At 37.4% G+C, this 21,920-nt stretch overlaps 1 protein-coding gene across 1 annotated transcript in view; it reads right to left on the bottom strand.

The window, feature by feature from the left end:
- Positions 1-744: 744 nt before the first annotated feature.
- The window catches only part of LOC149834898 (transposon Tf1-107 polyprotein), a 37,905-nt gene continuing 16,729 nt past the window's right edge, over positions 745-21,920 (bottom strand). The window contains 4 exon segments of the mRNA XM_090009482.1: positions 745-1,054; positions 1,767-1,795; positions 2,091-2,141; positions 4,185-4,324. Coding sequence (XP_089865608.1) covers positions 745-1,054; positions 1,767-1,795; positions 2,091-2,141; positions 4,185-4,324 — 530 coding nt within the window.

The following is a 21,920-nucleotide window of genomic DNA, read 5'->3' as shown; positions in this document are numbered from 1 at the left end:
ACCAGTGCCCATGCCTTGATTGATGGTAACATCTGAATTCTGCTAATTGTATAGCAGCAGGGTTTTGATCTATTGTCATTCTTTAAGATTTTCAATTGCTTGAGTCTACCCAAATCAAAAGGTAAACAGGATTAAGGCTTACTTTACAGAACCATTTGTACCTTATATCCTGTTGATATAGCTGCTGGAGTAGCTTTGGCAGTAGTTGTTATGGCTGATACAGGTACTTGGGCACGTGCCAATGAGGAAGTGACGGTGGACCTTACACCCTCCTGATGTAGAGGTGCTGCGCCTTTTGTTGTAGTCCCTCACACCCTCTAACGGTTATCATCCAGTCGTAGACTAGGTTCCACATAGTTGTCAACATAACTCTATTAGCATCAGTTTGAGTAGACCACAAGGCAGTTTTTCAGATAGGTTCAGAAGGTCAATTCAATTACAAAATCAACCTCAATGGAAATAGCACTAAACTTCACAGCAAGGCTTAGGTTAAGAAGTCTGGAAATCTTCAACAACAATTTACACAAAGAAGAAATAACAGTGTTCTTAAGGCAGACTGGATGCTTAGCAAATAACCAAAAGTTTCAGTTAGTGGCCAGGTATGGCATCATTATACAATGGTCACTGGACTCCCTCACAATTTGAAGATAAGCCCTTCAACTTGAGAAGATTGGAACAAACACAAAGTTTACCACGTAGCATGGAGCAGTTACGCCCTATGAAACCCAAATCACAGTGTTATTCCTATTCCAAAAACAAACTCATCATGGTCAGCATGCAACCTATCATGGCCACCCACCATCCCTCCCATTTTGGTGGTTTTGGTGTTTGAAGTGGTGTTCGCATATCCGATTTACCAAGGCCTTCTAGAGGAAATATAGCATGAGCTTTATCTGGTGGCTGAATTTCTGTGAAACTTCCACCATCACTAACTAGATCAATGACCGACAAATCATGTTCAACTCTTCTTGCTTCATTCACTTGATCACCAATCTTGGAGGAAAGGTGTTTAGTAGATGGTAGGTGCTTATTAGAGTTGTTCTCCAAAGAATCCCTGTCAAAGAAAGAAAAACTTGGTTCTCCTCTAGAAACATGATATTGGGTTCAGCTTCATAATTGGATGGGCTACCTGTTTCAAGTCCCAACTATCACAAGCAATGTAATATATGTGGTTTCACGTAACCCAAGACAAGAACAAGAAAGTGAATAACTCATTTTATGACATGAATGTTGAAACAAAAATCAAAGAAAGATTCAAATATCCTAGAGTTGAGGATTTTTACATGCTTTGTCCATGCAACCAGATTGAATTGAGATACCATTTGCAATTTTCTCAGCTGGGCAGGTTGAGATAGGATCATTTCTCACCACGTATAGAACAGATTTTCATGATCATCTAAGTAAGACAGACATTGAATTGACCAACTTTAGATTATATGAATTACTGAAATTAAAATCAGACCAGATTAATTTTACCACCCAATTTTCAGTAAATGCTTCCTTAGGATGCGAAGAGATCAATATACACAGGGTCGTGACATACTCACCTGAATTTGTTATATAAATAGTAAGACTGAATAGCCAACATATTTGAGCCAGTTTAGTCTTCTACAACCTTAATAACATCCACCACAAGGCCCCAAAACAGCAAACAACTTGTACATGCGCTCCCTTCAACATTTGATATTCAACCCATCATATATATATAGCTGACTTATCTTTTCCTTCATTTTCTTTTGATGCATCACTTAAATCACCCGTATTACCTTCCAGTGCATACCAAACACATCCACAACTGATCCAAAAGGAAAGAAAACTAATAGTGAAAGGATCAAACCAAGCAACACAAACCTCTACTCATGAGTTGAACCTCACACAGATCTGCCATTATACCTATATCACTTGAAAACTCACAGTGAAAGGGTCAAGCCAGCAACACAAACCTCTACTCACGAGCTGAACCTCACACAGGTCTGCCACTAGACCTATATCACTTGAAAACTCTTCATCAAAGCCAAATATGGGCCCACCATTGGGGAAAAGAAAAAAAAAATGGATGGGCTGAAACAGGTATAAACTCATTTACTGACCTTATTTCCCCACCTTAACACCCTCTGGATAGCCATACCAATCTCAGATTTCTAGAAAATGCACCAAAATAAAATGAAGTTAAACAATGATGCCCCAAACTCTAGGTAGAGACTTTAATCTTCCAATGACCAAAATTTTGCAGAAAATGAAACTGACAAACCTTCCGTTTTAAGAACATCAAGGTTACGATTACAGGGCAAAGGCAAGCTATAAGAAGCTCTACAAATCATGATAAGCATAGATGGAATAAATTGTTTCCAATAGCATGCCCGTGAATAAGCAATTCTGCAGAACCCAGAAAATTCTGATTTCAAGAAGGAAAGCATATTGAGTTTTACTGGCATACCTGTTTATGCCACCTCCACTCTGTGAATATCAGATCACAACGTTATTCTGAATCTAAAACAAAAACCCATCATGATCAGCATGGCTGCATCCAACCCTATCATCAGATGACATCTGAAGCGTTACTTGCTAAATATGATCTACGCATTTGCTTCAAAACATCGAATGGGTAAATGCAAAAGACAACAGGTGATATACATGGATAGATAAAAGTCAACAAGCATTTCAGGAAAGCATGATGAAAATCTTCTAAGTATTATACAGGCAGACCCTGACAAAACAAAGACATGATGCGAAACAGTGGATGAAGCTGCTATAATTTGATGTATGAGGATAACAGGGGCATTTCTATGAAGCAGAAAATGGATATAAAGCCAAAAATAAGAAATCTAATGTTGTTAACAATTTTTTAGGTTTTAAAAATTAGCAATTTTGAAATTTTTGGACTTCTAAAGGGGGGGCGATTTTGGGGTGGAGTTACCTAACTACCCCTAGTCTAAATTATCCTAAATAATGCCTAATTAACCCCTAGCTAATCCTAAAAAATCCCCAAATGTGATGCCACTTGGCATTTTCCACATTTGGGTTTTTAAAGTTCTTTAAAAACCTTTTAAAACACTAGTTTTAAAATCCAAAGTTCAAAATGAGTTTTTAAAATAACTTTTGACTCTTCTAAATCTCTAACACTAACCAAGACACTGACTAACCCTAGTCTAGCCATGACTTACTCGAATATGGCACCACCCCGGGTGGGCCCTACTTGAGTTTTTCAAAAAAAGATGATTTTAAAATTTGAAATTGAAGGATTTTTCAAAAGATTTTCAAAAGTAAACTTTGAAATTAAAATTTTTGAAATGGAATAGGGTTCTAACTGGGTCAGAATTCCTCTGGATATGGTTCCAACTGAGTGGGCCCATATCGATTTTTGAAAGTTTTGAAATAACTACTGAAAACAGCTTTGAAAAAGCGGTTAAAATCAATATTTGAAATTCAAGATCTCTGAAAATAGGGTCTCAAGCGAACTGGAACTCCGAGTCAGAGTCCTGAACTCTTAGGACTCTGAGATTTTAAATTTTAGAAAGCTAAATGAAAGATTTTTGAAAGATTTTATCAAGAAACGATGAAATAAGTCAGAAAACACAGTCAGGGTTAGACTCCTAACTTGACCGAACTCTAAAATAGAGTCCTGAACTAACTGGACTCTGTAAAATGACCTAAATTTTGAAAATAATCAAAAAAGACTAAAAATGGAAGTAAAACAGACTTAAAAACAGACTCCTGACTGGATTAGGACTCTGAGACAGAGTCCTGATCAGACTGAAACTTTCAAAAATTTGAGAAATTTGATGAATAGAGGAATTCAGAAGCGACACCACCTCAATGGGTCTCATCTGTGAATTGAAATCGATTAAAATGTGAATTTGGAATGAATCCAGATTATTTTCTGAGAAAATACTTCGAAATATAAAGTCCTGGGGTTGAAAAATGACAGAGCATTGAATAAAAACCCAGGTTTTGAAATTGATTTTGAAATAAAGCTTTAAAATTCAAATCTGGATTGAATGTTTTGAAATAGGAGTGCTGGATCTCGAAAATGAGATGCAATGTCATACAATGCTATGCAGAATACGTGCAATGACATGCAATGATTTGTAATGACTTATGAAATGGACAAACACTGGATGAAGGTAAAAATTTGGGGTGTTTACAAAGAGGCACTGGTGGTTCCGGCAGATCTGGAATTTCACCTGATTATAGCTGATGCATCCATTTGTTTCACAGCAAATCGATCGATTTCTTTCAGTCTTGCAGATCTGGAATTTCACGGCAGGCTGAACAGAAGTTCCGGCGACTGAAGGTGATTTTCCGGCAATGTCATCTGGCTGATCTACCAGAAGAAACACGGGAGTCCAACTGTATCCAGAGGATTTCGACAGATCCTATTCCAATAGAGGCAACAAGTCCGACTCTCTGCTTTCTAAAAATTAAACTCACGGCAGATTTACTGATCGGAGATCTAAATTAGGATTTCCGGCTAAGGTCTCCGATCGCAGTTGTAATTTAAAAAAAAAAACAGATAGCAAAGGGATTCAGGCATATTGGAATTGATCTAGACATCAGATCGATTAAAAAAAAATCAGATCCAATTAACTTGGAAAACAATAATCGTTGGGGGCAGTAGATAGTTCAATCGGATTTCTTCATTTCATTGCTGGAAACAGTAAACATTTCAATATGAACGATAAATCAAGTTTGATCGATCTAGACCTCTGATTGATCAGACTCAGATAGTCGATCCATCTGATCTAGATATTTAATCATCCAACATCAATTAATAGTTTATTAGATGATCAACTATTCTTTTCCAAAACCGTCAGATGATCAAATTCCAAATATTAACCTCTGCTAATGTTAATGCTGAGGCTGAGGATTTTGCAAAAACCGAATTGCTGCTACTACTACTTTGCAGAAACGATGCTAGATCCTAAAGTACTTACTCTACTGTTAATGAAAACTAATTACTTCAGAAATTGAAAGATGAAAAGAAAACACATGAATGCTTTGTAATGTATGCTACTTGAAAAACAAGATGCAATGCATAAGGAAAATGATCTAAACACTACGTGATATCAAAAACAAGAAAGAATAAGGAACAAAGAAGAGAAGAGGGAAGAAGGAGAGAGGAAGAGAGGACTTACAGTTTTGGTTGAAAAAAGAGGTTTGAATCCTCTCTCTTGCTTCAGCCATTGTCGGAATTCTCCACCGAAAAGAGGATGAGAAAAAGAGGGGAAAATAGGGAGAAGGGGAAGAAGAGGCAAGAAGAGGTGGAGAAGAAGGGGAAGAAGAGAAGGCTTGGGCAAGAAAGAGAAGACAAGCCTCTCTTCCCCCTATGTATCATATTTAAAGATTTGAACTTTTGTTTATAAGTCCATCTTCTTTTTAAAATTGCATTTCAAAACCGCTCTTCAAAAAGTTATTTACAAAACAACTCAAAATGACTATGTTTTAGAAAATACAAAACTAAGTCTATTTTAACTCTAATTTTTTTATTATTTTCAAAAACTAAACTACTACAATTATGTCAAAAACTAAAATATGTATTAAAATGTAAAATAAAGCTATTTTTCATGCATTTTCTATTCTTATATTATTTTAGCACATTTACTCGAAACTAACATAAAATTGGGTTTTTAAATCATTTTCTCATGAAATCATGCATATTTTTATATGAAATATCTCTAAAATATATGCATGATCAAATACCCCCATGCTTATGTTTTGCTAGTCCTCGAGCAAACTAGAAAAATGCACGAAATCAAAACTATCAACTAACTCACTTTCGTAGGAATCACGGTTGCATTTAGCTCATGCAACAAGCCCTTTCAACCCCTGGGTTACCCCAGTGGACGAGTAAGGTCTCGTGAGGGTTTGCAGTGATGCTACCCACAATCATCGCTGTCATGTATGCATAATATTACACATCCTCATAAGCAGTAGTTAATTAAAGACTTTGTTTTCACAAATATTTCGTGTTACAAAAAAAATCAAAACATAATTAGAGTTTTTTATATATCACCACAGAAAAAGAATTTCTTTCACTTTTCTAAATATCACAATTATTTATGTTTTATTCTTAGAAAATCCAATAAAAACAAGTTATTATTTATTCATCCTCACTCATATGTTTTTTGCACAGGTTTTCTCAATCACACTTCTAAGCACTGAGCTTTTCTTTCTTTTTAAGGTCTTTTCTTGATTTTTCATTTTTCACGGTTTTTCTTTTTGCGTATTCATTCTTCTCTTATAGCTTTGTGTGGTCTGCTTTTATGCCTTGTGCAATGTCAATATCTTCTATACTTTTTCAATATATGCCAAAAGATATCAACTAAGACATAAAAGTGACTTCCTTCATTCACCTTTATAACGTGAGAGTCAAACATTTCAACTTGTATCTGTTCTCAGCTACTTAGGATCACGAAGTTTTCCACTCTCCTTTTCGAAATGGAATCCAAAAGTTTCAACTTACATCTAAGTTCCATCTACTAGGGATTGTGGAATTATCCAAACAACCTAACGCATGCTTCTTTTTTCACTTTTGAGCTCATTTTTACGCTTTTGTTCATTTGCTTAGTTTTTCAAAAATAAAATTGTGCATATTCATATTTGCGATTCAAAATAAACTCTAACATGTATCTATCATCATTTCTTCGAAATCCGCATAAACAACCATAATTTCTAGATCTATGTCAGAAAAAAATTTCGTGGGGCTTAAAAATCCTCTAAAAACATCAAATTTGAAATAACATTCATATAAGTTCAAACTCTTTCTTTAAAAACCTACTTTTCATGAGAGATGTGTAAACATGTGCAAGAACGTGAATAGAAATATCAAGATGTGCAAACTACACCCTCCCCCATGCTTGAATGACACTGTCCCAGTGGCACTCCCCCATGCTTATATGAAACTAAGTGAATGCACATGAGACGAAATAAATGAGGGAAAAGAGCAGACTGACCTGACATGAATTTAAAATGCATGTTCTATGAATGTAATGAATGCAATGTGTACATGACAAAACATGAAACTCATAGAAAGAGATAAAAAACAAAAAAAATAAAACCAAATAAAATCTACAAATTCTAAAAACAAATGTATAAAGTGCTAAGTTTCATGTCCCCAGCCAGACGGATCCCTGGAAAAACCTTCATCGTCCATGAGATCAATGGACATGAAGTATTGCTCAATGAGGCTCTATGAAGAAAAGAGTGTCATCTGTGACACTACGCACTGTGTTTCCATCCCGTCTACCTCTAAATGTAGTATCATGACTCTCTCGACATGAAGAACAGAGATTAGTCTCATTTGAGAGACTGGTCAGGAAATGAGAATCTAGGACTGACCGACTATCAATGAATGCAACTTCAGACAAGTGGTGAATATGATCTGGATTGACTTGGTTAAGCACCTTCTGCATCTATACCTCTTGCTTACTAAAAACAATCGGTGATCCTAAAGGCTGAGAGAATGGGGCTTTATGAATATGTGATGATAATGCATGATGTGTGCCTGGCCCCTTCTGCTGAGGTATCATGGAGATCGACTCGTTAGTAGAAATGATATGGGGCTCATGAGTCGATTCCCGAGTGGAGTGACACGCCTTCCCGCTCTGAAGGGAAATAACATATTTGACTTGCACAGGATGTGAAGCAGTGGGTTGCAAGTCAAATAACATGGGCTCCTCTCCCTTAGATGTGACAACAGACTGACTATGAAGGTTCCCCTGGCTTTGTCCACTCAATGTCTGAGCTAACTGTCCCCTTTGAGTCTCCAGCTTGGCTATCGACTGCGTATGGGAGCAAATAGTGGCCTTGATATCAGAAAAGGCCTCCAACATCTTCTCCTGAAATGATGAACTTGGAATGGGATCCTGAAGAGAAGGTAGACTAGACTGAGTATGAACCTGTGGAAAAATGGGATGCGAGTAACCTTGTGAAGGGTTACTGTGTCTATACTGTGTCTGGGAGGGCTGATGGGATGGGGAAATGAACTGGTTTCGCCAACCTGGGTTATATGATGGTGTAAATGAATCAGGCATGGGTCTAGCGAAACCTTGGGCAGCATTCACCTGCTCCTGAATGAATTCAGGATATAGCGGTGATGCCAAACAAGCCGAAACACAGTGTGCAGGGCTAGCACAAAGCTCGCACACTCTTCCTACTGGACTTCACGAAGAATTGGCTAGGAATTGATCTAACTTCCTAGTCAACTGGTCGACCTTGGTACGTAATTCTAACTCGGACCTAACTTCAGAAATCCCTATTTTCCTAGGACCACTAGACAGAGATGTAGTCCTATCGAGCCGTGAAGACAAGGTATGATGCATCGTGTTTTCACTCAAGGTCTCGAATAAAGACCACGCCTCGTCCTCACTCTTGAGCATAAAAGTGCCCCCACAAGACGAATCAACCATTTGAGGGTGATTCTAAGTAAGCCCGTCATAGAAATACTCTGCCAACTACCAACGAGGCACCTGGTGGTGGGGACACTTGCGGAGAAGATCTTTCAATCTCTCCCAAGACTCATGAAGCTGTTCTCCCTCAATTTGAGAAAAAATGGTTATAGCTTTACGAAACTGATTCGTTTTACCAATTGGGAAGTACTTTTTGAGGAATTCGCGCTGCATTCCTTCCCAAGTAGTAATACGAACCGTCTCAAGAGATTTTAGCCTGTGCTTGGCTTTATCTTTGAGAGAGAACGAAAACAAAGTCAACCTCATAGCATCATCTCCAAAGTTATTGATTCGCACAGTCGAGCAAATCTCTAAAAATTCGTCGAGATGACGATATGGGTCCTCATTGCTAAGGCCATAAAACGAAGGTAGCATTTGAATCACACTGACCTTAATCTCAAAATGGCTCGCTCCTACATCAGGTCTCGTGATGCAGGAGGCAAGAGTATACGTATTTGGCATGAAGTACTCCCTCAAAGGACGGATCAATTGATGATCGTCAGCCATTGCATACACCTTGGAGTAGACCGGTGTAGCACACGTCCTAACTTTGGGTTTTCTACCTAACTAACACACTAAGCGGCCAAACCACGCAAACCACAAAGCGAGTAGACTAAAAACAACAAAAACTAAACAAACACCACACAATTACATATAACAGAGATTATGCAAAGAAATATGAAATCTATGTGTACGGTACCAATCGTAAACAATCATCTCTAAAGGGATCCTAGTAGGTGGGTTGTGCTGAAAAGTAAGCTCGTCTCTAAGATATGCACATACGTGGTTCTAAACCTAAATGCAACAAACACTTGGCAATAAAGCGAATACTAATATTACGCCGTTCCCCGGCAACGGCGCCAAAAATTTCATGTCTTCTTTTAAATCATTGTAATTTTGAAAAGATTTTTATATGTAAAACATGTGAAAACCAGACATCAAATAATAAAAACTGGTTCTCACTAGTGGATTAGACCGGGTCAAACTCAGGGAACGAAAATATTTCGTATTCGAACAAGCAAATCTAAACTATTCTTTATTGCTGTATTATGAAATGTAAAATGTACAAGAAAATTAAAAACACTAACTATTACAACGAATGAATACCCTTCGCAGAGGCCGTAAAAAGCGATATTTACAACCCCGAATCAAATTCCTAATTCTAAACTAAAAAGTAAAAAAAAAAAAGCTTCTACTCTTGCACTTTCATGTCACGTAATCACTTCCGCTCTTGTGCTATCCTGCATAAGTCAAAAGAACACAAGCAGTACACTGTGATCATCGCAAAATTTTTTTTTCTTTTCTCTTGTGGTTTCTCTCTCTTCCTTCTCTTTTCCTTTTCTAACCTTTATTTTCCTCCTTTTTGAAGGGAGTGAAATAAAAGAAAGAGAGAAGAGAAAAGAAAGAAAGAAAGAGAGAGAGAAGCAGAACTATTTTGCGCGGTCTCACTTGACCTTAATTTGAAAATATTTAGAAATTTAACTCGCCTCCGTTTTGAAACTTTGCGGGAAAATGGAGAGACGGGATTCGCTCGTCGGTACGAGGTTCGATCGTTCCTGGCGCCTTTACCAGGGATAATCGAACCAAGGATCGAATCTATGCCTTTTACTTTGCCTAAATATAATCTAAGAATTTTTTCTAACTCTAAATGCACAAAGAATCATACTTGTGCAATGCAAGGATGTATGCTCTTTTGAAAAGAATGTTTTGGAAATTTCCAAGTATTCTGAGATGAACTTAATAAGGAAGTGAAGAAATGATTAAATCTAACTTAGAACTTTGAGATAGATTAGAGAAGTTCTAAGTTTTTGAAGTAAATCAGAGTTGGAAAAATAAATATTGACTTTTGAGAAAGAATGATTTGGAGCTTTCGAAATGGAAGGAAAAAATAGAATTTCAAAGTCGGAAAAGGGACTTTAAATTTTGAACTTGAATTTAGGGAAGAAAAATGAATACTTGAGATGGAATTGAATTTAGATTTCTGAGGTTTGAAATTGGAATGGACTGAGAGAATCGAATGGCATTTAAGGATAAAGATGGGTTTAGATTAGATCCGAAAAGGGGATTGAAATCTGGAATTTAGAATTGGATTCCGGATCCTAAAATGGGATCCGAGATTTGGAATCCAAGATGGACTTGGGTTCTGGATCCTAAAATGGAGTGGCTCTGAAGTCTGAGATCCAAATGTAGAATTGGGTTCTGGATCCTAAAATAGATTTGGATCTGAAGCCTGAGATCCAAAGTGAAGTTGGATGCTGGATCCTAAAGTGGAATTGGATCTGAAATCTGAGATCCAACGTGAATGTTGAATCTTGGATCCTAAAATGGATTAGATCTGAAATTTGAGATCCAAATGTAGTTGGATTCCAGTTTCTAAAATGGAATTGGATCTGAAGTCTGAGATCCAATGTAGAGTTGGATTCTGGATCCTAAAATGGAACTGGATCTTAAGTCGGAGATCCAATGTAGAGTTGGACTCTGGACCCTAAGATGGATTTGGATCTGAAGTCTGAGATCCAAATGTGAAATTGGAGTCTGGATCCTAAGGAGGAATTGGATCTGAAGTCTGAGATCCAATATGAGTGTTGAATTCTGGATCCTAAAATGGATTTGGAATTAAATTCAGAAGATGAATCAAGAATTTCCAAGTTTAAATTGAACTTGGAAAACGATTTTTAGAAATTGAATCTTGAATATACAAATGAATTTCAAAATTAAATTGGACTTTGAATTTAAGATAGAATTTGGAATTTGAAATACAAGATGATTATGAAGTTTCAAAGTCAAATGCGACCTTGAAATTGGATTCTTGAATCTTTTTGAGAAATAGAGTTGAATTTGAATTTATGAATAGGATTTGATCTGAGAAATGAAGGAAAGAATTACTTGGATTTATGAAAAAGAATTTAAAATATGATGCAATTCTATCCTAAATGATGAATGAATTTGAATTTTTGAAATTTGGATTTTGAAAAGCTATTTCATTCTTTAGATGAATTAAAATAAGATTGAAGATATAATACATCCTTGACTATGGTCATTGGATGTATTATATAATAATCTATATTTAGATTCAAATGAAGAATAAAATACATTTTGGTGCTTTTATACAGTTTAAAATGAAATTAACTCTCAATATACCCTGACTATGGCCATTGGTATATATATTGAATTAATTCTAAGTTAAACTCTAATAAAAGAAGGAAATATTTGAAAATATGATGATTTTTTGAAGAGGATCCAGTGCGGATCCAATGTTATTTTATAAAAGGTAAAAATCCTAAGTCTTGTTTACATCCCGACTATGGCCGTTGATGTAAATCATCAACTTAGGACTAGTTTACCTCTTATGAAATGGTGCGCGTGCCATTCGTGTTGCCATCTGTGAGAATTTTGATAAATAAAGGAAGAAGCATGAAAATAAGCAATTTATGACATTATTATGCTCATTCATTCTATCTAAAATAAGAAATATAAATTCTCATTAAGATCTAATTATTGAATTTACAACTCCAAATGATGATATTTTCCACATATTCCCTGCAAAACACTTGGTTAGTATGGAAAATAGAAGAGAAATAGCATATATCACATGGATTTCAGAGATGAAAAGCGATGAGGCACTCATATACCTACCTTGATTTCAATAACGAGATGCTTCTATGCTATGATTTTCATGATTCATGATGTGGGAAGTGACATATACCCATATATATATATATATATATATATATATATATATATATATATATAGGTTTATATATATATATATATATATATATATATAAATATGAGTATATATATATATATATATAGATATATATACATATATATACATTACAAATGATATATAGGCAACATAGGGGGATGGTGTTGATGAAGTGGACAAGTATACAAGAATAGGCCGAATATGGATGAAACAAATTAATATACAGGTAATGTCTTTATACCACTTGCTTATGACCAAAATTCAAATGTGACAGATCATAACTTGATGCTCTGTAGACCATAAGAATCTATATTTCAGCTAATATTTCGGAATAATCCTGACAGATGTGAACAGATTTTTAGTAATGCACAACGGTCCCAAGGACTAGGCACTCTAGTCGCTTCTACTAAATGAAAATTTTGGCTAATCATGTGTTGTTGAGGTAAATGGGATGGCTAACATCTAAGACCCAGATGTGAAAACAGGAAATCTATTGAAATTTCCTAACATGAGTAATATTGCATGTGAACTATACCCCCATGGAATTCTGCTATTACTGGTGTGCAGCAGTGAATGTATGCACAGTGATGTGCACATGCCACAAATGAAGTACAGTAGGTGGTGTGTGTACATGTTGCAGGATGCTGTGAAAGGGATGACGTTGGAATATACAAAACGGGAGTAGAGATTACAGCAGTGCCTTGGCACTGCTGTGTAACTTTAGGGAACAAAATTAAATTAACCCCTGGGGATCAACCTCCTGTCAAAGTCAGGCAGAGGAACGAAATAGCTGATCCCACAACCGCTAGTATATCTCATCCTTAAGGGATGATTAAGCAGCAACACTAGCCAGAGACTTAACAAGATTCTAGAATCCATGTTATGTTGGTGGATTCATTGGCACATGGTAAAGAACGAAAGTAGGCTGTAATTTCCCACTGGCAATCCTCAGGGAGAGCCCTTGTAACAGGTTCAGTCACTGAAAGTTTTATGGGAAAGGACCTCAAAGCAAACTCCATATCTGCTGCTTCAACGTTTGAGTTGAACGACTTGCCTAGAAAAGGCTGTAGGCATGACACTACAGAATGGATATAATCACGAAGTTGAGGATGATGAGCCCTCTGCACAACAATGTTCATGTAACGACGCCTCTCAAATGCACCAGAAGGATAAATCCCCTTTAGGAAGACAATGGAGTCGATGGCAACTTCTAAAAATTCGACCAGGATTTGTGTGATCTCACCTTGCCGGGACTGGTTTTTATGGTCCATTACAAATGATGTTATCATTCAACAACATCCAGCCAAGTTGAACTACTTCTATCTTTATTTGAAGGATTAAAGCCCATCTCTTGAAATTGGGAGTAAAGCATATGGTTGATTATGAAGAGACAATTCATCTTTGAAAAACACACCTTTCCTGCAACCAACCTGCTCCATCCCTATTTTTGCAATACCTCCAGAATAGGCAACCTTGTCTGCTTGAGGGTGTGACGTAAATGAAGTGTATACTAGTATATACATATATGATTAAATACAGAATACAGAGGACGCATGTGTAGCAACTTGAAGAAAAGCATAAACCCGATATGGAATAAGGCAATAGTAGTTTAACTTGAAACAACTTGCAGAAGAGTACGAACCTGATATAGAATAAGGCAATAGTAGTTTAACTTGAAACAACTTGCAGAAGAGTACGAACCTGATATAGAATAAAGCAATAGTAGTTTAACTTGAAACAACTTGCAGAAGAGCACAAACCTGTTATAGAATAAGGCAATAGTTCAGCAAGGAGACCCAGTCATGCTAAATTCGACAATATATTTTCATCTACAACAAGTGGATATTGCTCAAATATAAACATTCAATCCCATATGGGATGCAGGTATTAGCGGATATATACTGATCTGTATCTGCAGATCAATCAATCAGTTAGATGACAAATCGGCATCAACAGAATTGGATCCATGAATCGTAGTTTCAGCAATATGATAAATCATCTCTAATTATGACCAATCAAACTGCAACAGGAGAGGTTTCAGCTAGACTTTGATGATTCGAGCCCACATCGTACATATATACATATTCGAACCCACATAACTTGAAGAGTGAAACCGATATTAGTTTCACAGGTTTAACACAGAAGAATGGGTAACAAAGTGATTTCATAAGCTTGAATGTGGTAGTGGCAGGCGGGACCTGCAAAACAGATCTATTAGCAATTCGACTTCAGTAGATTTAATCAGGACAAACAATTACTTACAGCGCGACATAGTCGAGTGGCAACTCGACTCCTCCACGTTGTGCTGCGAACTGATTTTTAGAAAGCCTTGGGATATTTCACGATGAATCAAGATAATTCTACAGCCAGTTAAAGTAATCTTTGTATAACCCAATGATGAACCATATTTGACCATGGCAAAGCAATTAGCATGTTCAATCACTAAGAGATTCAGGTGACCGAATCCTGATAAATTACTGAGCCTGTTTGAAGGTGACATTGCATTGGTGATATGCATTGTAATCATGAATCGATGAAACATAAGCTAACAGAGAAAACAGAATAGCCGATGGGCCTGATGCAGTTAGATGACATATGAAGCAATGCTGATGCTGATATAGTAATGCGGTGTGACAATGTGACAAACTGGCTATATCTCCGGATGATAATTACAGCCAATGTGCAATAAAGTGAAAGGTGAATGCCTACTGAAGATGATTTTGATACAATCGTCGATGTGAAATAGAACATTAAATGTCAATCAGAGACCAGGATGGACATATTCTATCTGAACCAATATTTATTCCGTCAAAAGCCCTGGTGATTCCCCAAGGAGAATCTAGGGCTTTGATTATTGGAGTCTCATTGTCTGAAAACTTTTTTTTTTTGTTCTTTTGTAAGCTCACCTCCAAAGAGCAAAAATCATCCTATTGGCTAACAGCAGGTTTCGCTCAATATTCAGAAGTCCATGGTTTTCCCTGACTCAAAAATATGAAACTTCCTCGAAAAGGTGACATCAACTAATCTTTTCCAGGGCCAATGCTTATTAGCATTCTTCTTACAGTAAATATTGGCATACTAATGAAGGAATATGTTACATAACCATAACATTCCAAAATAGTTAAGTAACTAAGAAGTGATTTCAGGAACATCATAGGGATAACTCTTCATGACTGATCATGTGTATGAAAACTGTCAACAAAACAAAGCAATAATATAAGAGTTACCAATTGAAAGATATCAGAATGATAACACATTCCTACTAATAATTGAACAAAGGTTCAGTGCATTGTTGACAACATTGACTGAATAGTAGAAATAATGAAATCCAAAGCCTATACAGCATAGATGGTGACAAAAAAAAATAAAATAAAATAAAATGAGAGAGATAAAACAATGCCGATAGAACCCTATATATTTACAAAAGCAATTGCAATAAATAAATAAAAAAAAAAGAAAAAGAAAAAGAAAAAAAAAGTGGGGAGATACAGGATTTTCAACACAGAGATTCATGGCATGTTATATGAACAAGACCCGATGTTGCTGAATTTGAACACAGGGAATCGGATGAAATGAAGTCAAATCTTACAACAAAGAGAGAGAAAAAAAAGTCTTCGAATCCAAGCAGCAGAAACGTATATCTAGATTGACATGAACTAAAGAAAATCAAGATGTATTGCAGAGGAAAATTAGGGAAATAAGTTGCATAAAAAAATGTTGGGATATCGTGATCCCTGATGATGTTGCCATGGGTGGGTCAATCCTGCTATTATGTAGGTTGATTCCACTTAGTTGGCTTTGTAATAAAAAAAAAATGAAAAAAGAAAAAAAAGCGGAAGAGATCTGAATAGAGAAACACTGCAGGTAATAGTAATATTTAAAAAAAAAAAAGGAAAGGAGAGGATAGTGATTATTTACCTGCAGATGCCTTTGATCTTTTAGTTGCTCGAACAAGGGTAAACACCAGGGGGTATAGATCCGCGATGGCTGAGAAGAGAGGGGTTCTCCGCAAACCTTGCAGAAATCCAAAGGCCGAAGACACGAGGTTGAAGATTGACTGAGTGATTCTTCTGGTGGTCGAGGATGAAAGCTCCTTCGATCGATCGGGAAGGGGGAAATTGATTTGCTTCCCTATGCTGCATAGTTTTTCCCCATTGGTCGAGTGATGAGAAGAATGGAGGTAAAAAAAAAATTGATCCTGCTCCCCAGGGATGGATGCGATAGAAAAGGAATCGATGCCAATGGTTCTGAGTGTCGTCCCCCCCCTTACCCTTTCTGTGCGTGCTCTTATAGGAAAGCAGATGAAGGTTCGAGAAGGGTGAGGTCATTGAAGATGAGCGGTTGAGGCGAATGGCCATGGCGATTGAAGGTGGAGAAATGGAGCATGCCAGGCCGTTGGCGATCGAGGGTTTATGGTGGATCGATCGGGGGAAGAAGAAGATCGGAGGGTGGAGGCCATGGATGCTTCCAGAGGGAGGAACACACATGGAGGCATGCGATTTTGTTGATGATGGACGAAGGAGAAGGGCGGTAGAGGCAATCGGAGGGTTGATGGAGGGTTTTGGAGTGGGAGAAGAGCACATGGGGTCGGTCATGAGAGGGTTCCGGCGAGAGAAGTAGAAAACCCAAAAGGCGATGGAGAGAGCCTTCGTAACCCTAATGCGATTTTTTTTTTCGCAAAAAAATCCTCTTATTTTCCTAAAATTTCAAAAGGCCAGCTCTTTTTCAAAGGCTTTTGCAAAAACTGCCCTTCTTCTTTTCTCTTTTTTTTTTTATTTTCTTGACATTTTCTATATTTTTTGATATTTTTGGAATAAAATCCTAAAACTTACGAGAAAACAAGGATTTAAAACTAATTTTTTTGTATTTTTTGAGAAATATTTAGAAAAAGGGTTTTTAAGGTTGTCTTGGGAAAATTTCTTCAGGAAATGGGTCTGGACCCAAGTTTCGAGAAAATATTCGAGCTTTAAACCTCGAATTGAGAAACACAACTTGATGGATCCAAACGGATACCGGACGAACTGTTTTGAGCCTTTTCAGAAAGTTATGTTGGAATTTTTGGGAATTTTGATTTAAAAAAACTGGATAACGAAGCTCAGATTTAGATTTTTATCTGGATCCGGATCCGAAATTGAGTCAGATATGTAAAATAAAAAAAAATGGAATTTAGATTAAGAAGTGACTCAATTGCCCAAAAAATGGGTGCAAAGGTCAAAAAGGGGATATTTACAATATTTTGAAAAATTTGGGGTGTTCACAGATGCCCCTCTTTGCTACTAAGCCGGTTGAAAGCCGAGCTTAGTGGCAAAGAAACAATCCAAATTTTGAAAAATGCCCCAGTCAGCAGATATGAACTAGGTGCGGAAGAATTATTTTGAAAACATGGTTTTTCAGGCTTAAAACTTTATCCTGAATGGTTCTGGGGGACAAAATCCTCGAAAATGATATGACTGAATAAAAAAAATAAAAAAAATGAGGAAATCGTGATGGGACTTTAGGTAAAAAGATCCCAAGATGGTGAAAGATCAGAATTTTGATCAAGTCTCATGGGTGAGACAAGATCAATCCGTTTGGAATGACTCAGGTTTGGCCCTTAACCTGGATGGGACGAAGATAGATCAAGGTAATTTGGATGGGGAAAGGAATATAAGCAGACCTCGATGGGACATTTGTGAGAGAAATGCCTCGCGAGATGAAACTCTAAGCATGATCCTTTCCTTGATGGATATACAAAGCACGGATTCCCTTGTGGGGAAGACCATGATGGGACGGGGAGGATTACCTCGTCGAAACGAGGCTGAGGTTTAACCCAAACCTGGAAGGGACGACCATACAGAATCCTCGAACGAAGAAGCCGTGATGGGACAATGAAGTGTATCACAAAAGCGAGATTCAGGTTTAACCCTTGACCTGAGTGGGGGGAAATCGCACGAAGTCATCAAATGAAGAAACCGTGGAAGGACTAGAAAGGATATCTAGTCGAAAATGAGACTCAGGTTTAACCCTAACCTGAACGGAAAGATACCTCGTGGAACGAGACTCAGGCTTATCCCTTAACCTGAAAGGGCGACCATACGGAATCCTAGGATGAAGAAACCATAATGGGACCTTCGGAATTTGGACGAACAAATCCGAATGGAGTTTGCGAGAAGAAAGAGACAAGGGGTTCCCTAAAGCTTGGAAAGAGGATGATCTGGGGCGTCTCATTGCTGAGACTAGATCAGTTTTCTAAAAATAGACGACCTCTCGCAGAAGGTTTTGGGAGATACCCCGAGGAGCGAGGTAACAGGTTTAATCCTTAGCCTGAATGGATACAACATCCTCGAGGAGCGAGGAAAACTGTGATGGGCCTCTAGACTTTGCACAACAAGTTCAAGAGGGGTTTTTGCAAAAAGATGAAAATGGGGGTCCCTAAAGCTTGAAAAGGGGTTGTTCTTGGGCGCCTCATCGCTGAGACTAAAAATAGCTTTTGACCATAACAGATCTTTTGCAAAAAGTTAGTTCAGGTTTAACCCTTAACCTGAGCGGGAACTGTCTATGGTGGGATAGTGGGGAACACAGAGAAGTGTGCAAATATGAGAGCGCTCAGATCAGACGGAAGGAAAGGACTTTTCAGTCCTAAGGAGGGATGACGTCAGGATACGTCAAAACGAACATCAAGTTCACACTTCACTTTGGGATAATGAGAAAATATTGCCAATAAGATGCCAAAAAATTGTAGTTGATCCAAAATGATTGAATTGTGTATGAAAATATCACCGCTTTCTACCTAGAGTATTAGCTTCAATTGGGCTAACTCTGTAGAATCAAGAGTCAAATTCAAATTTTGTTGTTGTTGAGTTTCTTTAAGGAAGATATCAATTTCCTTGATATGAAAAGAGAGGAAATATTCTTAGCTTCATAAAAGCAATTGAGTGAAAAGATATTGATAAAAGAATTTCACATAGAAAAAGATGATTCCTGACATTTTTGGGCAGTTTGATATCCTGGGCATTTCCCATGATGATCTTTTTGCACTTTCTTGAGTCATGGGACTTTCTTGAGCTTTTACATCATCCTTTATTTTGGAGATGTCCTGACTTTTCTCTCATTTTCAAGGGAAGGGTACGTCACAAACTCCATCTTGGAGATGTTCCGATCCTTGTTTTTCTCAGGAATTAGGCTTGATGATATAGGTTCATTGGTCAAAATTCTCTAGATGATAGCAGAAATCAAATATCTTTTAGGGTTTGTCGGTAGGTCCATCACACTCACCTTCATCTCGACGGTGATCTGAACTTTCCTTGAAAGGATCCTTCACAAACTCCTTCATCTCGGAGATGATCCAAATCTTCTTTGGCCCCGGAGATCTAGCTCGCATAATTTGTCTTCATCTTGACGACAATTGAGAGATCCCTTTTGCGGATATTTGATTTACAGCTCAAATGACTGAGGAGATATGGATTGGGTAGGTTCTTTTTTACTTCCCAAGATATTTACACTGTCTTACCGCCAAAGAATGGTCTTTAATAATCTGCCATAGCTATGATCAATATCAATTCGCTCATGGCTTTTCAACATCATCGAATTTTTCTTTTGCCGGTCATATTGAAGATTTTTCTTCATCCTCTTGGTTGACCAACAGAAAAAACTTGAATTCAGTTCTTATTTCGCAAAAGTCTTGCTCTTTTGGAAATAATACTAAAGGTAGTTTGAGGTAATTTTTTATATGATGAAAATTTTGAGATCAACAATGACTTTTGATAGCAAATTGGCAAAGTATTCTAGAAATCCTTAATGAAAGAGATTACTTGATATCGAATTGATGCGTCCATGACAAAAATTCTCCTCTTTTTTTCCCCAAAAAAGAGAGACTCAGGCTTAAGCCCTTCCCTGAATGGGAAGTTGGAAATACTCCTCTCTTCCCTGAAAGAGGAGGTGTTTGCAAAATGGAACTTTCGAAGAGAGATTAAGTTTTCGTCAAAACTCCCTATCTCTAGGCTTCTCTTATGGAAAGGTGGCCGAAAAACAAAGTTGAGAAAGTATCACAGAGGAACGAGTCCATCACACTCTCCCTAGAAGAGGGTCCTCTGTGAAGGGGTTGGCCAAAGGTGAGAAAAACAGGGGCCACAAAAGAAACGAGCTTCCGTCCAAGTTCTCCCTGGAAAAAGGGTTCTTTTGTGTAAAGCTGGTTGTTGTTTTGCAAACTGTTCGGGAAGAAAACGAGTCCCTTCAAACTCTCCCTGGAAAAGGGTTTCTTGCGAACGAAAGATGGTTGCATGCGAAAGGAATGAGCTCCCTCGAACTCTCCCTGAAGAGGGTCCTTCGCAAGAGAAAATGATTGATTTTTGATAAAATGATGACCTGAAGGTCGAAATTGAGAATTTAAGACTTGAGTAATGATGATTGGTTAGTACAAAGACTGAACCGGGAGGGCTAACTGATCAGCCATCCAGACACTAGCACGAGTGCTAGATGTATCAGTACGAGCACTGGATTTCAAATATGCCTCAGTACGAGCGCTGGGTTTTTGAAAATGCACACCAGTATGAGCACCGGGTTTTCAAAATGCACACCAGCACGAGCACTAGGTTTTTCAAAAAGGAGAATTGAAAAATGAAACCGACATTCAAAGATACTTGAGAATTAAGCGAGAATGATTGCCGGTGTTTTCAAGATTATCCCTTATCCTGAAGGGGAAATTCAAGGAGAACTCCGATCCAAATGCGAGCATTAGATTGACAGGGAGATTCAAGCCGGAATTTTGAGAAAATGAGGATGTACAAAAGCGAAAATCCAAGTCGGGGCTCAGTTTTTCAAACATAAGAAGTGAGTGAGAATTGAGTTTGAAAAACTCGAATTCTCAACACAACAATTTATCCAACACGAGCATTGGATTCAGAAGGAAGTTCAAGTCGGAACTTGAGACTTCAAAAATAAGAATATACAAAAAAAAGGGGAAATCCGAGTCGGAACCCGGTTTTTAAATATAAGAAAATGAAATGAGAATTGAGTTTGAAAGCTCGAATTCTCAAAGCAATGATTTGTCCAACACGAGCATTGGATTCAAAAGAAAGTTCAAGTCAGAACTTGAGACTTCAGAAATAAGAATATACAAACGGAAAATCCGAGTCGGAACCCAGTTTTTTAAGTATAAGGAAATGACATGAAAATTGAGTCTGAAAACTCAAATTCTTAAAACAACGATTTGTCCAACACGAGTATTGGATTCAAAAGGAAGTTCAAGTCGGAACTTGAGACTTCAAAAAAAATTAAGAATATACAAAAAGGAAAATCCGAGTCGGAACCCGGTTTTTAAGTATAAGAAAATAAATGAGAATTGAGTTTAAAAACTCGAATTCTTAAAACAACGATTTGTCCAACACGAGCATTGGATTCAAAAGGAAGTTCAAGTCGGAACTTGAGACTTCAAAAAAATAAGAATATACAAAAAGGAAAATCCGAGTCGGAACCTGGTTTTTTTCAAGAAAGAGAAAAACAAAAATGGAAAAATGAAATCCTTAGTCGGAACTCAGGTGGGAAGGAAACAATTCCAACCCGGAAGTCGAAACTTGAAGGATTGACAAAAGCGTGAATAGATTTTGACGATGAAGATGAGAGATTCATTCGGGATCCTTGACCCAAGGTGGTCTAAGATCTGAATTTATTTATGATGGCTTCAGGATCTTCCCCCATCCTAAGGGAACATAGAACAAAATTGGAGGTGAATTGAAGAATTTATGGGAAATAATTCAGATCTATCCGTTAACTTGAAGAAGAATAAA

The sequence above is a fragment of the Nuphar pumila genome, chromosome 6 (assembly GCF_984573655.1).
Source record: "Nuphar pumila chromosome 6, dmNupPumi1.hap1.1, whole genome shotgun sequence".
Classification (NCBI taxonomy): domain Eukaryota; kingdom Viridiplantae; phylum Streptophyta; class Magnoliopsida; order Nymphaeales; family Nymphaeaceae; genus Nuphar; species Nuphar pumila.
Note: the sequence above shows the minus strand (reverse complement) of the source record. Positions and strands in the feature narration are given on the sequence as shown.